At 53.5% G+C, this 20,561-nt stretch overlaps 8 protein-coding genes across 8 annotated transcripts; 4 read left to right on the top strand and 4 right to left on the bottom strand.

Moving 5' to 3' along the window:
* Nucleotides 1–4,527: 4,527 nt before the first annotated feature.
* Nucleotides 4,528–5,919, bottom strand: PG986_014050 (short-chain dehydrogenase/reductase family protein; the record flags this gene model as incomplete). The annotated part of the gene is made up of 4 exons (XM_066850272.1): nucleotides 4,528–4,702; nucleotides 4,793–5,297; nucleotides 5,393–5,692; nucleotides 5,811–5,919. The coding sequence occupies 4 exons, from the start codon at nucleotides 5,917–5,919 to the stop codon at nucleotides 4,528–4,530; spliced, it is 1,089 nt and encodes a 362-aa protein (XP_066692510.1).
* A 1,342-nt stretch (nucleotides 5,920–7,261) lies between these two features.
* On the top strand, nucleotides 7,262–7,655 carry PG986_014049 (uncharacterized protein; the record flags this gene model as incomplete). Its single annotated transcript, XM_066850271.1, has 2 exons — nucleotides 7,262–7,273; nucleotides 7,347–7,655. The coding sequence occupies 2 exons, from the start codon at nucleotides 7,262–7,264 to the stop codon at nucleotides 7,653–7,655; spliced, it is 321 nt and encodes a 106-aa protein (XP_066692509.1).
* Nucleotides 7,656–8,879: 1,224 nt separating this feature from the next.
* PG986_014048 (kinase-like protein) lies at nucleotides 8,880–12,421 on the bottom strand (the record flags this gene model as incomplete). The annotated part of the gene is made up of 2 exons (XM_066850270.1): nucleotides 8,880–9,972; nucleotides 12,414–12,421. 2 exons carry the CDS (start codon nucleotides 12,419–12,421, stop codon nucleotides 8,880–8,882), a joined length of 1,101 nt encoding a protein of 366 aa, XP_066692508.1.
* An 840-nt stretch (nucleotides 12,422–13,261) lies between these two features.
* PG986_014047 (uncharacterized protein) lies at nucleotides 13,262–14,639 on the top strand (the record flags this gene model as incomplete). The annotated part of the gene is made up of 2 exons (XM_066850269.1): nucleotides 13,262–13,282; nucleotides 13,515–14,639. 2 exons carry the CDS (start codon nucleotides 13,262–13,264, stop codon nucleotides 14,637–14,639), a joined length of 1,146 nt encoding a protein of 381 aa, XP_066692507.1.
* Nucleotides 14,640–15,395: 756 nt separating this feature from the next.
* Nucleotides 15,396–16,406, top strand: PG986_014046 (uncharacterized protein; the record flags this gene model as incomplete). The annotated part of the gene is made up of 1 exon (XM_066850268.1): nucleotides 15,396–16,406. The coding sequence occupies one exon, from the start codon at nucleotides 15,396–15,398 to the stop codon at nucleotides 16,404–16,406; it is 1,011 nt and encodes a 336-aa protein (XP_066692506.1).
* A 404-nt stretch (nucleotides 16,407–16,810) lies between these two features.
* Nucleotides 16,811–17,248, bottom strand: PG986_014045 (uncharacterized protein; the record flags this gene model as incomplete). Its single annotated transcript, XM_066850267.1, has 1 exon — nucleotides 16,811–17,248. One exon carries the CDS (start codon nucleotides 17,246–17,248, stop codon nucleotides 16,811–16,813), a length of 438 nt encoding a protein of 145 aa, XP_066692505.1.
* A 619-nt stretch (nucleotides 17,249–17,867) lies between these two features.
* Nucleotides 17,868–19,132, top strand: PG986_014044 (uncharacterized protein; the record flags this gene model as incomplete). The annotated part of the gene is made up of 4 exons (XM_066850266.1): nucleotides 17,868–18,030; nucleotides 18,086–18,210; nucleotides 18,271–19,006; nucleotides 19,098–19,132. The coding sequence occupies 4 exons, from the start codon at nucleotides 17,868–17,870 to the stop codon at nucleotides 19,130–19,132; spliced, it is 1,059 nt and encodes a 352-aa protein (XP_066692504.1).
* A 77-nt stretch (nucleotides 19,133–19,209) lies between these two features.
* Nucleotides 19,210–19,950, bottom strand: PG986_014043 (uncharacterized protein; the record flags this gene model as incomplete). Its single annotated transcript, XM_066850265.1, has 1 exon — nucleotides 19,210–19,950. One exon carries the CDS (start codon nucleotides 19,948–19,950, stop codon nucleotides 19,210–19,212), a length of 741 nt encoding a protein of 246 aa, XP_066692503.1.
* Between the last annotated feature and the right edge of the window lie 611 nt (nucleotides 19,951–20,561).

Raw genomic sequence — 20,561 nt, 5'->3', positions numbered from 1 at the left:
GAAATTTCGAAATATAAGCGTAGCCTACCGAAGAATCCCGAAGCACGTTACGCCTCCCTTATTTTGTATACGAGCTCCGTCCAAGCTACGAAGGATTTGTGCAATAACGGTTTAATATAGGATTCCGAGATTTTCGACTACGAACCGTATAACGCCAGCCTCCGCATTTAATAATGCTACCGCTGCTACGGCTACGGCCACGTAGCTAAGTATTGTCGGAAGCAGCAGCAATATAGCTACTACTCTACAGCAGCACACCTTGGGGGAAACTAAAAGTACCCCCAAAAAAACTACGAGGCAGGAAACGTTGTATTAATTACGGCAGGGAACACACGGCGTGGGATCGCGGCTGCCCCGTAGCGATCCAGTAGAGAGAACGCGTAAGAGAAGCTTATGCCCACCGGCTTCGCTAGTTCGAAGTCCGTAGCACCGGCGATAGCCCGGTAAGAATAGGGCGTTTATTACTACCGACGACGCTCCCTATTAGCGATGGAGAAGGATATATAGTAGTTTCGCGGAAGAGAGGCCGCCCGCGATTCGATTCGATAGCGAGTAGTTAAGGTAAAAAGATACGCTCGCAAAGTTAACGCGGCACCGTCGTTCCCCTATTAGCGTAAAATACTATTATAGTTTTATAATTATGAGCTTACGAATAGTATATTAGAACGTCGTAGTATTAAAAGTAATAACGGTATTTACCTTAGCTAATTAAGAGAAGTACGATATATTAATATTATAAAAAGTATAAACGAACCCCCGTACGTAGACCGCGTATTGCTTAAAAATAGCTAGGTATCGAGTAATTTACGGCGAAGGCCGAGCGGCTATCTATATATATAAACGCCTCGATATCGCCAAGCTGGAGACTAAGGTAAGCCCCGATTAAGCTACCGTTACGATACTGAGGGGAAAAAGTGGCCGCTTTACTGTATAGTCTATATATTCGCCAATCCAAAAAACTTCTCGATAGCGGAGCCCCCTAAGCGACCTCGATGCGACCTCGTACCCCGGGCGACACTTGCTCGTCGGAGACTTTAATATACACTATCCGCTTTAAAACGTGTATGGCAGGAAATCGTACGGAGCAGACAACCTTCTTGCCTTTACGGACCAATGGAACCTAGAGCTAGCCACGCTATATAGAGAAATTACGAGACGACGCTACGGACAAAGAGATTCTACGCTAAACCTAACCTGGGTGACACGAGGAACGACAATTTTATATAAAGGAAACCCTGGCTTAAAAGGTTTTGATCACAGGGCACAGGTCGTCCGCGTCGAACTAAAAAGCTAACTCGCTACGAGGTAGTAAAACGAAAGCAGAGGGATAGAACTGGACGATGTTAAATAAGGGGTTAGCACGGGCGGAAGCCGGAGCACGTTTAACCGATATCGCCGAGCTAATAAGCCTAGAAGAGTTAGATTAAGCTGTCGATAATTTTATAAGCGACCTACGAAAGATTACCGACATAGTAGCCCTAAAAAAGACCTCTTATACTGGTAAAGGTACGCCTTAGTAGTTACCGGAGGTCTAAAAAGCGTAAACTATAATAAAATAACGATACCGAGCTTATTTCGCGATACCCTCGCAATATACTTAGAATTAATACACCGAGTCGAAAACGGACCTAGAAAGAATCGTTTAAATGGCGAAAACGAAAAGCTGGCGCTACGTAGTCGCCGCTGCCTCCTACGATTTTAAGACATTTTGGTCGCTCGAACGATGGGCCCGATTACGGAACTAGACGCTACTACAAACAGCGGGAATCTTAGAATTACGACGTAGCGAAGAAGCTATTAACGAGGCGCGAAGCCATAACGAAAAAGCTACGCTTTTTTCGGAGAGGTTTTTCCTTAACCTAAAAGCCGACCTTACGGACTTAAATACCGTACCGAACCACGTCCCTAGCTTTACCCTTATCGAGGCAGAGGTAACGGCTAAGGAAATAAAAGATATTATTAAGTAGACGGGACCTTGGAAGGCTTTAGGGGAAAACCTTTTACCTTTTAGTTTCTTTAAAGCGTGTGGGGAACCCTTTTTCCGGACGTTAGCCGGCTTGGCGATAACGAGTTTTCGGCTTACCTACTTCCTTAAACGTTTCCGTACGGCAAAGGTTATCGTGATCCTAAAGCTAAATAAAACAGTAACCGAAAAGTAAACACTTGGTGGATAAAGACCTATTTTATTACTCAGTACGGTCGAAAAGGTAATAGAGATAACTATAAACCGGCGAATTACCGGAATAGCCGAAGAGTACTCGCTTTTACTTAAAGGCTAGATAAAGAACCGGACGCAGCGGTTTACCGAGCTAGCTATTCGATTAGTTACCGACGTCGTTCGTATAACGTGGCAATAAAAGGGCGTCGCTTCCCTCCTCTAACTTGATATTAAAGGCGTTTTCGATACAGTTAACCATAAAAAATTAATTGTTATACTTCGCGAAAAGGGACTGCCGGATTAGGTTTACCGATAAGTCGAGAGCTTTATTACGAACAGATCGGTTCACCTTTATTTCGACGGCAAATCGTTAAAAAGGATTCAGTTCCGCGTTAGTGTTCCGTAAAGCTCCCCGCTATTACCGATCCTCTTTATTCTTTATATCGTTACACTATACAAGGAGCTAAAAGCGTACGAGTAGCTTATTATTATCGGATTCGCGGATAATACGAATCTTATTACCGTAAAGCCAGACTACGTTACGAATTGCCGAAACTTAAAAAGAGCCTGGGAGACTTGTAGCCGCTGGGCACGCACGAGAGGGATAAAGTTCGAACTTAAAAAAAGCGAGCTTATCTATTTTACTAAAGCGCGAAAAACTTATACGTTATAGGTACGCCTCGGAAACGTTGTTATAACGCCGGTAACCTTTGCGAGATTCCTCGGCGTTTGGCTTCATCGGAAGCTATAATAAAAGGACTATATCTTAAAAATTAAAGCGAAAATGGCAACTTAGACATTAGCTCTTACCAGGCTCGCAGCGTCAGCTTGGGGATATTCGGTACGAAGGGTAAAGGAGCTTTATACGAAAGTAATACGTAGCGTACTCGCGTACGAAGCGTCGGCTTAGTATAGAATAGGCGATACTAAAAAAAGGCTAGCCCTTAACCTTATAATAGTCCAAAACTCCTGTCTCCGGACCGTGACAGGGGCATATAAGGCGACCCCCCAATGTTACTTAGAAATTAAAGCGGCAGTTCCCCCCTCGATTTTTATTTAAATATAAAGGCAGCTAGCTTCGAGATACGCACGGAGACTACCGGGAAGTTACAATTTCTACGCGGCGCCTATATAAAAGCGGTAGAGATTATTAATAAAAAACGTAGCGCAAGGAGAAAGAAATAAAGGAAACCTCAAAGGGCTACTAGCGAAACCCCTACGACTTTATAGTTAAGCGACGCTCAATTAACGTTAGCCAGACAATAACTAAATAATTAAACGGTCGAACAAGCGCTTAAAGAGAAATGGGAACAAAAATAATTCCATACCGTTACTCCGACGCGAGGCCGCCGCGAACTAGCTACAAAGTCGCCGCCAAACTAGGGAGCGTACCGTCGTTACGACGATATGCTCAAGCACGAAATATCGATCCTAATATAAGCACGCACTAAAAGAATAGGGCTCAAATCGTTCCTGTTTACCTATCGGGTTCCAGACGTCCCGACGCCGCTATACAACTACGGTGAAGGACGGGAGACAGCCGAACACCTAATCCTATACTGCAAAAACTTCGAGGGAAAACAAGAGCAGCTAACAAAACAGCTAATACTTAATCCGCTGCGAACTCGTCGCGATCTAGCGGCGCTTACTGTAAAAAAATACGGCGAAGGTTATCGCAAAGTAGCTTCTACGGACCGGTCGACTGCCGCTATATAAGTTAGTAATAGAGATTGGGGGACCACCCGAACCTGGATAATCTCTCTTCAAGCCCTAAAGCAAGGGTTACTAGGCTAGTGGGTAAAAACCAGCATAGTAACGTCGAGCACGTGAAGTAAATTTTACGATATTGGCAGCGTGTATTTTTAGTCCAGCTTCGGCACGGTTTATTACACAAAGAACTAAGTAAATATACCAAAGGCCTTCGGTATACGGCGTACTATTAATAATAATAATAATAATAATTAATAGCGTTAAATTTATATATTTTTAAATTCAAATTATATTAACTTTAAATTGTCTTTTATTTTAAAATATAAAGATCTGATTAATTTTACCTATTTTATTTAATTTTATAGAACCTTTTGAATATTATAAAGTTTTTACGATTTTAGTGGGGAAAAGGGGGTCAGCGAGGCAGGGGGTTAGCGAGACGGGTGGTGAGCTTATATTCCCCAATATAATTGATCTCAGTCCCTGGGCAAGTTCCATGCGACGTAACGTTATGATCCGTATCTCTTATAAAGCTTAAACGGTACAAGTCATTAAAGATATATTAATGTTGTAACATCATAGTTATTGCATTAATTGCCCCAGTTCCGCCGGAAAAAGGAACCGCAGATGGAAGAGAAAAGGAATGGAAGTATGAAAGTTTAATTCTTTATAGAATCAAGGAAGCGGTCGCTGGACATCCTACCACCCTTCTGGTCCAATTCGGCGTAGACTTGGACTGCGTCCGGCGACAGGGCCTCCAAGACCGACCGGGTCTCGTCCCAGACGACCTTGCGCATCTCTCGCGTCTTGGCCGATTTCATGAAGCTCGTGGGCCTGTTTTGAGTATTTTTGGTCAGCATACGGTCGCGGGGTTCTCAGGTACTGGTACAGGAAAAGAAGAAACAGGAGACAGTGGGTCCGTACTTCTCGACTTCATAATCCCAAAGCATGGCGCCGTGCGAATTCTCTACAGGCAGGCAGGAGTGGGCAATCGCTCTGCCGCAGGTGAGTGGCGAGCGCCCAAACACCTTCAAATACGCCCTGGCTATGACGGAGCCGGTGCTCAGTGGTGACCGGGTGCAGCCGGGGTCGAGCGAGTGGACGTGGACCTGGCCCGGGTCCAGCAGCGACGACAACGTCTCGAGCCAGCAGTAGTGGACGATCTTGCAGACGCCGTATTGCGCGATCTGCCAGATGACCTTGCCGTCGCTCATGTCGCGGAGATAGCCCGCGGGGGCGGGCGCGGGAGGCTTATTGGGATGTTGGCTCCCCTTTGCGGGGAATTTCATCCAGGGCCCGGTCATGCGGACGGCCGACGAGGAGACGTTGCTGATGACGGTGGGAGTGTGGTTCTCATTGGCCGAAATTTGGAGTTTGGGGAGCAGAAGCAAGGTCAGAAATGCGCAGGAGAGATGAATGACCTGGAGATCTATAACAGAAGGTGTGCGAATGCGATGGTCAGCGGACTTTGCTCTAGGGATACTGGAGATCTCAGCAACAGTCATTAATTGAGGGTCGTCTTACTCTCTTCCCACCCATCCCGCGTGACAAATTTCTTGGTGTTGTTGGTCGCCGATCCGATCAGCAGGACGTCCAGGCGCGGCAGGCTCTTGTTCAAATCCGCGGCGAAGGCCTTGGTGCTCTCAAAGGACGTGAGATCCACCTGCTTGATCAAGATGCGCTCTCGGGCAATGCCGCACTCGGTGACAATCTCATCCACCAGCGCCTCGGCCTTTCCCACGTTCCGCACGCCCAAGACTAGCGTGCCGACATCGAGTTGGGCCAGGACTTTGCAAGCTTCGGAGCACATGACCCCTGTGGCACCTGTGGGTGGCAACATGATACAATCATTAGTAAGCACCTGGTCGAATATAAGGATGGCATTAAAAAATCAGAGCCAGGAAGGTAGGGAGGGAGAGAGAGGGGGCTGCTGCAACATTACCAATGACGACGACGGTCTCATCGCGGAATGAGGTGGTAGGCTGGGCAAGATTGGCCTTGGCCTGCCGCCTGATCGAGCTGAGGGGAAACGATTCACGGATCTTCATCATCGTTCGTGGTTCTCTATATTTTCATGACTGGAGTGATATTGGTAGGAAAGCGGGACAGTTGCACGATGCTACAAAAGTGAACGGATAACTACATGGTGAACTCACCACTCTCCTCTCTTCGCTACGCCAGTTTCGATGCCTCGGGGTAATGACTCGACTTGAGTTCATGGCAGGCCTAGCTTTTGTTACGGAAGTCGCGGGAGAACTTTTAGTCTATGATAAGTTCTTCGGGAGGCAAAGCCTATTCCCGCCCGCGGCTTCCTAACACCAAACCAGCCACACGGGGTTGGCTCTTTCCTTGCATTATCAAAGCTCTCCTGCATTAGCGACACCGATGTCATCTGATATAAGCTGTGGTCTGGCAGCGGGTAGTCAAACTCCCATGAACTTGTTATGCAAAAGCAAGGCTGAAATGATTCATCGATCTGATATCCTACCGTTACTTGATGATAACGCCAATGCAGCGGCCGAGGTTCAATTGTTACGCCGCGAGCTTGGACCAACCATTTCAAAGTCCTTGCCCGTGCGTGCGCGCATGAGTTGCAGAAGAATATCTGGTGGTGGTATTTAGGAGGCGAGGTAACTCGAAGAAAAACAAAACAGATATCACTGGGGTTCTTGGTACAATTGGCTTGCGTGTCTTCAAGCGATTTTAAATGACATAAAATTTTTGACATGATCTTATCTACACCGTTTTAGATGCTGCATAAGCTACTCTGCGAGGGCTCCGATACACATAGAGAGAGACAATATGAGCCTCTAAACCGGTCACTGGGCCGCATCTCAGGTGTGAGTGCCCAAGGCATACCATTATGCCTGATGTTGGACCATTCAACCTCATCTAAGGTCGGGGCTCCGAGCCGCGCCAATCCCTTTGCAAGACAAGATTCTGGAAAGCCCGGATTCCTGATATGACTACTTACGCACTGAAAAGAATGCCTGAATGCCTTGCCAATATCTTTGAAAGTGTCTATATGCCTATAGTAAGCCCTAGCAATAGCTCGCACCGCCTTGGCATAGCCTCTCAGTCGTATCGAGTCCCGTATACAGCTCGTCAGCCTGGATTGCCCAGAGCCCCAAGTGCGTCACGAGGAGATGATCATTCGGAGAGATAGTAGAGGCGACACCATGTCAAGATACAGTCCTCTGTGGACACACGGATAAGTATATATAAGCCCTGTCAAGTTACACAGCAGAGTTTGCTGCCATGCCTCTCATCCTTCTGTATCTATCCTGGAACACTCTCACCGATATTTGAAAAGAAAGAATCAGACATTGCCTTTGGCGGTGGCATACGCGCTTGCAGATACATTGAATAACACATAGACTGATTGAAAAGATCATGTGCTTTACTGTGAGTCACTCTGCGGTGTTCCCTCAGGAAGACCACTCATGGCCTCTGAGCATATCAACTGACGTATTTGAAGTCCGGAAAGAAGGAGTCCGGCTATGCCGCGCCACCTCCTCGGCCCGTCGCGGCGTCCTCGAATCCACCCATGAGCAGCGGGAAGCAGCAGCAGCAGCAGCAGCCGCTGTGGACCTCCGGCGCGGGCTGGTCCTCCGCGGGCCGCACAACAGGCGGTAGAAGCCGAAGAAATAACGTTTCCTACGCTGGTTGGAGTGGTGGTGGCTATAGCGGTGATGGCGGGGGCGGTGGCTGCTTCGGTGACGGTGGTGGTGGTAGTAGTAGTGGAGGAGGCGGCGGCGATGGAGGTGGAGGCGGCGGTGGTTGTTAATTGAAGGGGCCGGTAGAATCACTGACCGCCGTTTGACGAGCAGAGATGCACATGCTGAGCGGTTCTGGAAAGAAAGGATTTGATATTGTCTTTAGCGCGTGTCTCGTGTACGACTGCTCCCCTTGTAGGACTCCCATCCACCCTTGGCTGATGTAGACTTGCGCATTGAAAGGAGTTGGATGCGTACCTAGGTAGTTTCTATCCTTGACGGGAACCAATCTCCTTGACAAGCTGTAGTGTGGCCTGTCTCTCTATCTGCCACGAATATCATTTGATCATTGGTTAATCTGCAGAAGACGCCGTGCCCTCTCCAAGAGAGCATACCATTTTCATTACAAAGACTTTGGTAACGGCGGGCTTCTTGCTTGAGTTGAACCATCATGATCGAGTCCGTCTTGACAGAAATGCAGGCTCCAGCGCCCCCGCCGACCGACCGCACTAACGCCCTCGTTTAACCACCAGTTCAAGCGTAGTAATTACAAGACAGGGCGAGCCTAACTATGTCAAGTACGTCGGTTCGAGCATGTTCGTTATAGCGAAACTGTAATTCTCTTGCCGCATGTACTATCTAACAGCGTTTGTGGGCGTCGTTTTGGCGCTGCGCTGCAAGCGGTGGCGCGTTTTATCAGTCAAGCCGTAAGTTTAGGCGGCGCTTCCACCCCAACGCCACCCCTGTCAGCGGCAGTCAGCCCCTGTCTGCCCGTGTCAAATTCACCGTCTGAAGCTGGAAATTTGTACAGGACGCCGCAGCGTTTGCTCTTTCTAGCTGCAGCCACCAGGCAGCGAGATTGCAACACTGCATCTACCCGTACGATTATTCGTGGTCCGGGGTGCGGGCGATACTATCTGGCTTTGCCCTTGAGTGTAGACCGCAATTCGCACCTTTGACGTACGGTAGATGCAGTGTCAATCTGGGTAGGTTCTGATTGAAGTTGCTCCCTGGCTGCAATCAATGCAATAGCCATGGTCATTGTCATACAAAACAAGAAGGGACAGTGCAATGGACAGTATGTAATAGTGATTAAGTATTAGACAAAAGGGGTATCTCTCTAACTGTGTGTGTCTATCGTCTAATGAAACCCAAGGAAATAACTTTTATCTAAAATGTCTCCCGTTGCTGCCGCCATCGTAACCTCAATCGGCGTCAGGTGGATGAACGCTCCCATTTCATAACCCGGTATATCGTATGTGCATGAATGAAAACAAATGCAATGGCTCTTCTCTCTAGTTCGCGACGTCCTGGAACCAAGCGTGTTCGAGGGCCTGCTGGGCCGTGATGCGCTTGCGGGGGTCAAAGTGCGTCATCTTGCGGATGAGGTCCTTGAAGTCGGCGTCGAGCACGTCGCTCTTCCACATGGCAAAGGGCCGGCGCGGGTTGCCCTGTCCAAAGGACCGGGCCATCTTGTCGAAGCTGGACCGCCACGGGTGGCTGCGGCCCAGGTACTCGAGGAAGTCGTCCAGGTCGTCCCACTCGGCGAAATGGGAGATCTGGCGCTCCAGGATGGCGAAGCTGGGGTCGTTCTGCTGGGCCATGTTGTGTCCGCCCTGGGGCATGTCCATCCAGAAGATGACGCGGCGCAGCAGCAGGAAGATGCTGACAATGGCAAAGGAGAAGATGTCGGTCTGCTTGTTGATGGCGCCCCTGACGTGCGCCTCGGGGCTCCGCCACCAATGGTTGCCCACCTGGATGCCGCGCAGAGCCTGCCGGGGCGGGATGTGCGTCGAGTCCTCGAGGTCCGACAGCTGCACCTTGTCGACCACGATGCCCTTTTCTTCGGTCTCGTGGTAGTCGACCATGATGTTGTTGGCCTTGATGTCGAGGTGGGCAATGTCGTGGGCGTGCATCCGGGCGAGGCCGCGGAGGGCGTCCCGCAGGATGCGCTTCTGGGTGCTCAACGAAATATCTTTCCAGGCGAAGTTGAGCAGGTGGTCGCTCAGGTACTCGTTGACGAACATCTTCTCGCCGGGGATGGTGTCGCGGACGGCGCGCAGGTAGGGGCTGTCGGCGAACCTTTGTTGCAACGAGAGGGCGTAGTTGTACTCGGGCTCGAAGAGCGTCTTGAGGACAAACTTTTGCTGGTCGGCCTCGGCCAGGTAGACGTGGCGGTCTTGCCGGTCCTGGAGGACCTGCTTGATGACATACTTGCGACCTGAGCGCCCGTGGAGGGAGGCGCCGATGTGGGCAAAGGGGTCTTCGGGGGTGGAACCAAGGCCAGCAGCGGTGGTCTCAATGGCGGTCGCGAAGGTGCGAGGTCGAGCCAATTCAGCTCGGGCGATGGGAGCGACACATGGTCGGCAGGCCAGGGGGCCGAGGGTGCTGTTAACGAAGAGCGCAGTAGTCGTGATCCAAAGGTAGAGGTCACGTTGCGTAGTTGCATATTATTGGCCCTTCCCGTATGTGTGTCGTGTCTTTGGGTAAAATGCGAATGCAGATAAGTGTCTTGTTGTTAAAGTCTATGGTGTACTTTGTGTCATGGATTCAAGAAAGCACGTAGGAATGAAAAGTCGAAAACGGCGTGGGCGAGGTGTCCAAGGAGGAGGACGGGGAAATAAATATAAGCAAGTCGACAGTCAATCTGGCCGACGGGTCCGAGTGCGGATCTCCCGCAAATGTGCCTAGAAAACAGGCCAGGGGGCCAAAAATAGGTGAAGCAATTAGTACAAAGGCGGCCGGTCCAATTTTGCCAACGTAAGGGTCCGGTTGGTTTCTGGCTTTTCGGGTTTCAGACTTTTTGTGTTGTTCTCAGCTCAGCAAAGGCTGGCCTAGAAGCCTGAATGCAGCTTGGTTGGCCATCCTCGCCGTCGGGGGGATCGGCCATCCCAGTGTGGGCACGATCTACAGTGGGAACAGAGCAGTGGAGGCGCTGGAGCGTAGGTTGGGAGGTGCCAGTGCATTAGGGCGCCCAGCGGGGAGCATCGGGGTCCCTGATCCGGGGGAAGCTGGGGCTAATTGGAACTATTACCGGCCCTGGGAATGCCTGGGATTGGTCTAGGAAGCGTAGCAGGCCTAGCAAATGGAGGCTGATAAGGCGGTTGCCAAGGTTCGCTAAACCCTCGCCCACCTCGCTCGTGTTCTAGAGCGCCCAGCAGGCACAAAGGCACCAAGGCCGCTGCAGGAGGGTGGCAAACCATTCCACCATCCGTCGACCGGTCGGTGTGCGAGATTGCTGATCTTGAGTCTAACCAAGTAAGTAAGTCGATAGTCGACTTGTCGAGACTGTTGGAGAGCCTTCGCATTTGTCTAGGCAGTATGCTGGTATCTGCCCAGAGACCCTACAAGACCGACATCGACCTCGCATGACCCCTTTCTTCTCCTGCTTGCTGCGGCAGCTGGAGGCGGCGGGAAACTTGGACCCAGCCGTTTCGAGCGGTGTCCGATAATCATCTGAACCGGATTGATCGTCTCAGCTGTCAGGTATGTGTGCGAGTCTGTGCCTGGATTAGCATTAGCCTTTGCGAGGACGCGCCAGCCAGTGCAGAGTGTCGTGTCATGTAGCAGTACACCGTCTGCCAGCCCGTGTTTCCCGTATGACTACCTAGGTAGGTAGCACTGCACGTCCTGGCCTCGTACCTTGTTCTGCGCCCCTGGATGCGCCCACGTTGCGAAATGATTGACTGCTGGGTGCTTGGCTTGCAAGCTCGGCCGCCACAAAACTGGGAACGGACAGACACGAAAGCTAGAAAGCAAGCATCTCCCATCCCCAGAAGCCCATCCTGCCATCCCTCCCATTTCGAATTCCTTCACCGCCGACATGCGCTTGTTCGGGTTGTAACTTGTCTGCCTGCCCACATGGATGCATGTGCACATCTGACTGGATGCCAAGTGCGTCTCGAATGAGTCGAATCCCACCGTATGTACAGCACATCACAACTCAAGCTTGACAGTCTGCAGTGTCTTCATGCGAGATGACCACGCTGCATTGCATGCCTTAATTGCCCCCGAGTTCGTTGGAGGCGGTCACAGTGGGCGGCTCGGTGAACGGAATGCATTTGAAATTGCTTTTACAAGGTCACGCGGCCGCATGGCTGCCGGTAGTCTGTCTCGTTTCGAGGCGTGGGGGTGAATCCTACCGTAGGCTTGGCAGCTTGGCAGCTTGGCAGGCATGGGGGTGGGTGGCAGACAGAGACACAGGAACTGTAAGAACTTGATGTCAGACAGACCTCAGCAAAAGAGAGAGGAAACGTTTTCCAGCTATCCACCAAACTCCATCCATGCGGGCATGGCATTTCAAAACGTCGCCGCCGCATATTCAGTCTGCATTGAAACAAACCGCCAAACCCTTCTGCGAAGGCCGCATTGCTATTCTTATCCCAACTCTGCTGGCAGAATTGCATGTACACTGTCATGAACCTGACGGCATTGTTTATGTAGCATCCTCAAGTAAGGGGCAGGACTTCATGGGGGTCTTCGCCGATGACCGGAGGCTTTTGCGACCGGCTTCTCTGCACCGTTATATCCGATACAGCTATCTGCTACCTCCCGCTCTCGTTTATTGATTCATTAATGTATTCGAACTTGTCTCAATGGGGTAACAATGTGGGCTCGGGGAACTCGTAGCCGCCGTGGGATTGCGGCGCTGGCTTGCAGGCAGGTAAAGCCACTGGGGCGGGCATGTGCGTAAAGAAGTAATCACCCCACGTCTCATCCGCATCCGTCGCAACGGGGAGGAATCGTAGAATCACTCTCACGATGTTTGCTGAGGGCCAGTCGGCCTCGTCTGGGGCCTGAGTTTGGACAACTGTGCAAACGAGGAGTACCAACCCATCTTCACCCCACACATATGCAAGACCCTAGCAACGGGGGCTTCGGGGCCATGATGATGTCGCTATTTCGTAAATCTCCCACCACGAGAACACGTCGGTTCCAGCCGCATCGTGACGAAGCTCGCTGACGGAGCAGGAACATCCCGCATCAGCTGATTTCGCGCGGATATCAGCCAGTGTATCTGGGACCAAATCCAACATGCGAGGAGGGAGGTAAAGGCCGTTGTGCTTATTCCGTCTTCTGTCCAGGTCAGAAAAGGCAGTGCAAAAACCCCACGGTGATGGGTGTCCTACAATGAAAAGACAATGCACTTCACGCTATCTAGCCCAATTGCCCCAACACTACAGACCCCAAAGTCATTAGCTATCGAACTATTTCGTTCTCTCCCAAGATTGTCCCAGCTTCTTGTCACGATGCTACATGCTGACACTGCTGACAACCTGTCAACAAAGATCTGGCACCGTTGGAGCTGTCTTTGCCCCCTCGACAAAAATCGACCAAAGCCCCCGCAAGCTCACGCTGTTCACATAAGTAGTGACGATGTAATTTTCAACAACCATATTCAATGCCAATTCGTCTGTCTCCTAGGGTGAAGACGCGATTGTGAGGGTATCTTTTTGGCTGCCTGGCGCGAATGGATGGTTCGGCCAGTTTTTAGTTGCCTTGGTCGCTGTCGCGTCTCAGTGTCGTTGCGGGGTAGCATCATCCATCGTCAGAGCGCGCAGGCCCGTCTGCGATCTGAGCCGTCGCGACCGTTTCGCATACGATGCCCATCTCATTCTCGCCATCAGTGATGATTGACTGATTGACTACTGGTTTTCAGTCATGTCAAATTGTCAAGATGGCTGAAACATCACGAATGGTAAGTTGCGAGGAGCTTCTCTCTCTCTCCCCCGTCCGACTTGGACAGCAGCAGCGCGTCTGATTGGTTGCAGCCACCAACACCACTGTGGGGAGCGCTTGGTGAACGCACTCCCAGCCAAGGCAAACGATTGCCAAAGTTCTTTCGGTTCTGCTCCCCTCAAAATTCCCCGGTCGCCCGTGCAAACTGGCATTGGGACTCGGAGGGCGAAGAGAAGCTATGGTGAAAAGAGTCCGACAGGATCCAGAGGGCTCTCAAAAGCCCCGAGCAGAGCCGCCTGGAAAGCGCCCTGCAAGAGCTCCGTGACAGCCGGCGCTCGGGGGACCGTTTTGCCATGATACGGGAGGCGGCGGTGGAGAGCACGCGCCTCCGCATCCCCACGAGGAGCTCCATCGCCTTCCGCGTGCTCGACGAGGCCATCGAGCCCGCCGTCGAGCGGGCCCAGGACGCACACTACACGGCCGTCACGGCTGCTGGCGGGAAGCGCAAGGCCTCTTCCGCCGGCCTCGAGGACGCCATCGACAACTACAAGCAGAGCTTGAGCCACATTGATACTTCGGAAATGTACTTTGACCTCCATTGTGACCAGATCCGCGCCAAGATCACCAAGGTCGTCGAGAGTGGCGTCTTCAAGAAGACCGAGTTCTGCGGCGCCATTGAAGTCAGCAACGCGTCTGTCAACATCTTCCTGAAAATGCGCGGGGCCTTCCGAGGCGCGACGAGCAAAGCTTTCATCCACGCTTGGGACTGGTTCAAGCAACGAGAGATCGCGGGTCTCAAGTTGCCCGATCCGAACAAGCGTCGCCAAACTGCGGCCGTCCGTGCCGCCCTTACCGCCGCCACCGCAGACGGAGCCTCGTACCCTGGCGCAAGTGCTGGTGCCAGCACAAGCGCAACGGCGAGCGCACTCGTCTCGCCTATTTCGCCTGCCCCAAACTCGGGCAGCACCAGCGGCGCACCTCCCTCGATCCCGGATATCGGCGGTATCCACCTGCCGGGCGAGGACACGGACGAGGTCCCCGTCTACGACACCTGCACCGAGGTCCGCGAGAAGATCGACGCGCACCTGCTCGCCCACAAAGGCCTGACCCAGGCCCAGTTCTGCCGCGATATTTATGCCCACGGGCTCAAGTCGCCCACGCGCTGCAAGGGGATCCAGCCCAAGCAGCTGTCCGACTTCCGCCACAAGCAGGGGTCGAACGCGGGCGCCACCAGCAGCGTCTTCTACGCGGCCTCCGTCTACTTCGAAAAGATCCGCCTCGCGCAGGGCGCGCCCAAGTCGGCGCACCGCCTCGAGATGGAGAGGCGCTGGGGCCCCGAGGGGTTCGACCGGGACCACGATGACAGGGCGCCGTGAGTAGCCCGGGCATTAGCCCCCTTTTTCGGCTCGAGTAAGCAGTGGCTGACATGGAGCACCCCCGTTAGAATCACCTCGCATGCCAGCGAAACGGCCCATTGGGACGACTATGGCGATCGGAAGATCAGCAGAAAACGGTAGGCTCGGTTTGAGGTACTCCGGGGTGATGTATGTAGGATTTCCAGTGCAAGGTAAGAGTGGGAAGTTGATGGCTCTGCCTTTAACAGACTGTGTAACGCCATGAAGGCATGCTCGGTGTAATAATATTTGGCCACGTTCTCGAGTGGTACGATGCACATTCTGCATGAATGAGAAGAGAGGAGACGTGCCAATGATAACGAATTGGGTACTTGTGGATGGAGAGTCTGTTGTCACGTTAGAGTGTATCAACACCACCGACGACGGCGCATGAAGTCGCGCTGCGGCTAGCTCAGCTCGGCTTGGATTGGGCTGCCGTTCGCCTGGTCCCACTCCATTGATGATATCCGCGAATCACATGGCCCGACGACTTCATCAGCTTCTCGTCATTAGCGCATCTCGGCCTAACTTTGCCTCGTGCTTATCATGTTCAGCCTATAGCTAGTTTTTCAGCTAGCAGTCCATTAGGAAAAAAAAAAAAAAAAGGTCGGTCACCGCGCTCCGTGATAATGAGCCGTCACTCTTCTCGACGTTTTCATCGTCTTCCCCCTCACTCGTACATATGCTTTGGTTCTCGGAAACGTCTATATACCAACCACTCTTATACACACATCGGCCATGGCTAACCCACCAACTCTGATCTTGGTGCCAGGCGCGTGGCATAAGCCCGCGTGCTACGACCAGATCATCCACATCCTCCAGGGGATTTACAAGCTCAAGTGCGTCGCCGTCACCCTGCCGTCGGCGTCGAACAACCCGAACGGGACCCTCAAAAACGACATCGACGTGGTTCGCGAGGCCATGACCAAGGAGTTCCGAAAAGGCCGCGATGTCGTGCTCGTCGCCCACTCCTACGGCGGCATGGTGGCCAACAGCGCCATCAAAGGCCTCGCCAAGCCGCGAGGAGGAGGACAGCAGCCCGCCACCCAGAGCACCAGCCTTCTGTCGGCCAAGATCAAGGCCCAGACGACGGGCCACGTCGTGGGCCTCATCCTCATCGCGTCCGGCTTCACCCTCACGGGGCTCGCCTTCATGGACCTCTTCCGCGGCCACCCGCCCCCGTTCTGGCGCATCAACGAGGACACGGGCTACGCCGAACTCGCCGCGGACACGCACCGGCTCTTCTACCACGACGTTCCCGCGGAGGAGGCCGAGTACTGGGTCTCCCAGCTCACGAGCCAGAGCCTCAAGTCCCTGTTCGAGGGCGGCGAGCACGCCTACGCCGGCTGGCGGGACGTGCCCGTCTGGTACCTGGGCACGTCCGAAGACCAGGGCAACCCCGTCGTGGCGCAGCGCATGCAAATCGGCATGGCGCGGGAGATGGGCGCCGACGTCCAGCACCGCGAGCTCCCGACGAGCCACTCGCCGTTCCTGAGCCTGCCCCAGGAGACGGCCCAGATCCTGCTGGAAGCCGTCGAGGCCTTCACGGGGCAGCCGGTGGTGGCGGCCAAGAGTTCCGGCAGCAGCAGCAAACGTACCCGGCAAGACGACGCCCTGCTGCCCGTGCCCAGGCTCTGGCAGCCCGCCACGTGGTTCAGGTTCGGGCTTCCGATCTTGTTCGGGCACGTGTTTGGAAGGGGTATTCTCATATCCGGTTGGTTCAGACAGACTTTGTGGCGGTCAAGGTAGTCGGCATTCTCGTGTAGTTCGGCAAGCCAAGGGCATGGAGGAAGAAGACAGAGAGAACGCTGCAAACAAGTGTACCCTTCTAGTGCCACAAGTTACCAGATAGGAGACCCTGGCGAACAAGCTCTAGTCCTGCCTTTGCGGCAATATCAGAAAACCAGACGTGCAGGTAGATTGCGCATGCCTATTGTGATGCCACGAGTTGAAAGACGGACAAGCCAAGCCCATTTGCCCATGTGCATGACCCGCCGGCGCCAGAGACTTGCTCAGGAGCTCGCTCCGGCCAGTGTTTTGAAACTCAGGGTCTCGGTCATTTGGCAGGGCCCGGAGCGCACAAGCTGGTGGTCCGGGATTGATCCGTTTCGAGTCGGGGTGACGAGCGCCGTGGTTTCGGTATTTCCGGGGTATTATGTCGTGTAGTGCCCTTCGCCAAGCCCGGCCGTATCGGCTGCGAAGAGCAAGCCAAACTGGCCTCCCTGGATGTATACACCGTCCGAGCCGTCGCCGGGGATGGTCATATGGGCCAGGCCGGCCGTTATCATGACCCATCTGTCAGGCTGAGGTCGGCGACTATTTTTAGACGTCGTGGCGTTGTGGCTCACAAAATTGGGAGGAATAACCGAGAAATTGACGTTGTCTACGGCTCCGAGTTTCGCGATAGCACTACCGCTGATGCCGGCTGTTTTGGACGCAATGAACGGCGCGTCTAGCTGCCAACACTCGAGTGCGGACTTTCTATTGGCGGCTGTGACTGCCGTGATATTGAGTTGGACCGCGCTTGCAGTTGTGGCAGCCAGCAGGCATGTTGCGCCGAGAAAGAAGGCTGAATCGTTCCGGAAACCCATGTCAAGGAGGGAACATATGCCGCTCGGAGTGGTTATACCAGAAACCGGAAAGCATGAACAACGAAATTCCAAGTTGGAAAAGAGGCCGGAAGGGTTTCCAGACCAGGCGAATGATTTTCAAGCCCCGCTTGGTGTTGGTGCTGCCGAATGCTCCTGTGCCGCAACAATAATGTAACGCGACCATGCAATGACATGATCTGGATCTGTCCACATGAAGGCCGGAGTGAGTGCGTGATCGACAACCCCCATTTTTGCCAGCGCTAATATCAGGCCCGATTGGATCTGTGGGTTATTTTTATCCTGGACCTCACCCGCATGCCTCGGCTGGCCTTGTGGCACAGCCTTGCCACATACGGGATAGATATCCAAATGGGACACCCAACGGGACACAGCCGGCTTAATAAGACGCGTGTGGTTACACGAGTCCTACGCCGCGCCACAACTCCTCATGTCCAACACCTGCGCGCATGCGAGTGCCGCACGCCGGGCTATTCGGACATATATGCCCACGGCCCTCTTCTTCCTCTCAAGTGGCATAGGCCAAATGTGGATTTTTGTCATTGTTCATGACACCCTTTGCGCTACGAGCACAGCAGGCTCATGACCGTCCCCTGCTCCCATGGCTGCAGAGCATTTCGTTTCGGGTGCCGCTGAGCGAGCCCCCACGTCGCCGGCCGCCATCATCGGCGTCTCGACCACGTTCGCAGTACTCAGCACCAGTGTGCTATTGGCTCGGATATACACCCGGCTCCGTGTCCATCATCAGCTATGGTGGGATGACTGTACAGAGACACTGCACCGAACCCAACGGGCAAGCCAGACGCTAATACGTTGCAGGGACCATGGTGGTGGGCACCGCAGGGACTCTGGGGATGTGCGCTTTGAACCTCGTCCTGATGCGGCACGGTGGCGGTCTTGCTATCGACGACGTCCCCGAATCTGAGCTCCGGATATACACGAAGGTAGGGATTTCGAGATTGCCATTCAAATCCGCTCGCGAAACCTTTGCTAACACGATCCAGATTTTCAACATCAACCAGATGGTCGCACGGGTCTCTATCCTTTTCGTGAAGCTCTCCATTTTGTTGCTCTATATCCGCATCTTCTTCCCCGTCGGGGTGGACCGAAAAGGAACCTTCTGGTGGCTGATCCAAGGCGTCATCTGGATGAACGTCATCTACACCGTTTCCCTCGTCCTCGCTCTCGCCCTGCAATGCGTCCCTTACGGACTCCCTTGGGGCAGTTCCTGCACGAACCAGTGGTTGGTCATTATATTTGCCTCGATTGTCAACATCGTCAGCGACTTCGCCATCCTCTTCGTCCCCGTGGCGTCGGTTTGGAAATTGCAGATGAGCAAGAGCAGGAAGTGGGCCGTGGTTTCCTTGTTCGCCTTCGGGACCATAGCTCCGCTGGCGAGTATTGCCAGGCTCATTTATCAGATTGCCACAGTGGATAGCAAGGACAAGACAGTCGTCTACCTGGTGGCTGGTATCCTCGCTACCGCCGAGCAAGTGGTTGGCATCATCGTCGGCAGCCTGCCAGCCACGAGCTCCTGGGCCGTCCGGCGGCTAGGGAAGCTGAAAGCTGGAAGGAATGCCCTGCGCGCCGCATCGCAGAGATTGCGGCGGGATTGCGGGACCTCGCCGGGCTCGAGAGATCGGAAACAACAGCACCGGCATGCTGGGGGACGAGACCCGTATGAGGCGACCAACGCTACCGTTTGGACAAGCCAAGAGTTGCTCTGCTCCTCTCTCGAGAGTGAGAGAACAAACGAGTCTATCGTTACGAAACCTTTGCCCCCTGCTGTTTCAAAAACAGTCTGACGGTCGGCGGTTCGCTGTTGGCAAAGACACAGATGGTTCGGATTACGGGCCCAGAGACTAAGGAATATACATTTGGTACCAAGATCCGTCTCCACAACCGTCATATCCATAACTTCTAGGTGCCCAAGCCAATAGTCGTCACAAGTTGGCCCGCGGCTTCCTCGCCTTGAACAGCAAGGTCATGCCCACCAGCCACGTCTGCACATCCTCAAACGCGTCCCCAAGGGCTTTCTCGATATCCTCCCGGTTGTCGTCGAGGTTATGAAACATGCCCACCCGGTTCATGTGCCGGACCGCCAGCCGGCTAAGCCACCACCGCGCCGCGTACTCCTCCCCCAGCACCGTGCAGCCCACGAGCACCCCGCCTTCGGGCTCGAGGACCCGGCCCAGGGTCCGGAACGACTGCAGCTTGTGCGCCGCGCCGCCGGGGACGCAGTGCAAGAGGTTAAACATGGAGATGGAGCGGAACTTGGCGTGCTGCAGCGTCGCGGACAACGGCGCCGTGACGTCGGCCTCGACGCGTTCTATGTCGATGGGCCGACAACGACGACCTCCTGCCCTAGACAGGATGGCGCGTTCGGTGGCGCGTAGGCAGTTGGGGTTGAAGTCCAGGAGCGCAAGCCGCTGATTCTGCTCCTCATCCGGCTTCGAGCCACCACTGCCCTCTAGGCAAGCTGCCGGGAAGTAACCGGTCGCGACGCCGCAGTCCAGGTGGTTGGCCGAGAAGTTCTCCTTGAAGAAGGGCAGGAGCACGGACTTGGTCGGGCACCGCCACAGGTACTTCATGTTGAACCCGAGGACGAGCCAGTCGTAGATGTAGCGCAGCAGCCTCTCCGTGTAAATCTCCCTGGAGATCGGGCCCTTTTCGGAAGAAGACATGGCGACTGATTTTGGAGTTCTGTGTTCTGATGAGCAAAAAAGGTAAAAGTCGTGTCGTCGCTCGCCCCTCCCGGCCAGAGGATCTCAGGACAGATGAGCAATGGATGTTAATGAACCTGGGCCACGGGCGGGCACAGCTAAATCCAGTGCTACCAGCGGGCCCGGTAAAATGGTATGCAGATAACGAATGCATGGTCCCATTGCAATCAACGGACCGTTTACGGTGTAGCATGTGAGCAGGCCAGGGGTCCGTCCCCCTGACACGTTCCGGGGAACGATCCCGGGATGCAGAGAACATGCGGGACAGCTCACCCATCTTGCGGACGGTACGACGAAACAAACCAAGCCCAATGGGTGTACCACAATCACGCCACTTGTTTTTGCCATGTTGAGGAACATGAGAATCACCCGAATTGGCTCCTCGGTGGAATGCACTTTGACCCCCTTGTTCATTCGACTGCGAGCTCATCACCATTGGAATTTGTTTCATTTGTTCACATGCATCATGCAAGGCGGACCCGGCTGTCCATATGGGTAAGTGGGAATGCCAATGGCAGGCCAGGGTAGCAGTTCCGGCGTCCCGGGCAAACAATCGTATGTGCCAGGATGCA

This window comes from Apiospora aurea (genome assembly GCF_038362705.1).
Source record: "Apiospora aurea strain CBS 24483 chromosome Unknown utg000010l_segment0_segment0, whole genome shotgun sequence".
Taxonomy (NCBI): Eukaryota; Fungi; Ascomycota; class Sordariomycetes; order Amphisphaeriales; family Apiosporaceae; genus Apiospora; species Apiospora aurea.
The sequence above is the reverse complement of the archived record's forward strand: the minus strand, read 5'-3'. Positions and strand labels throughout refer to the sequence as shown.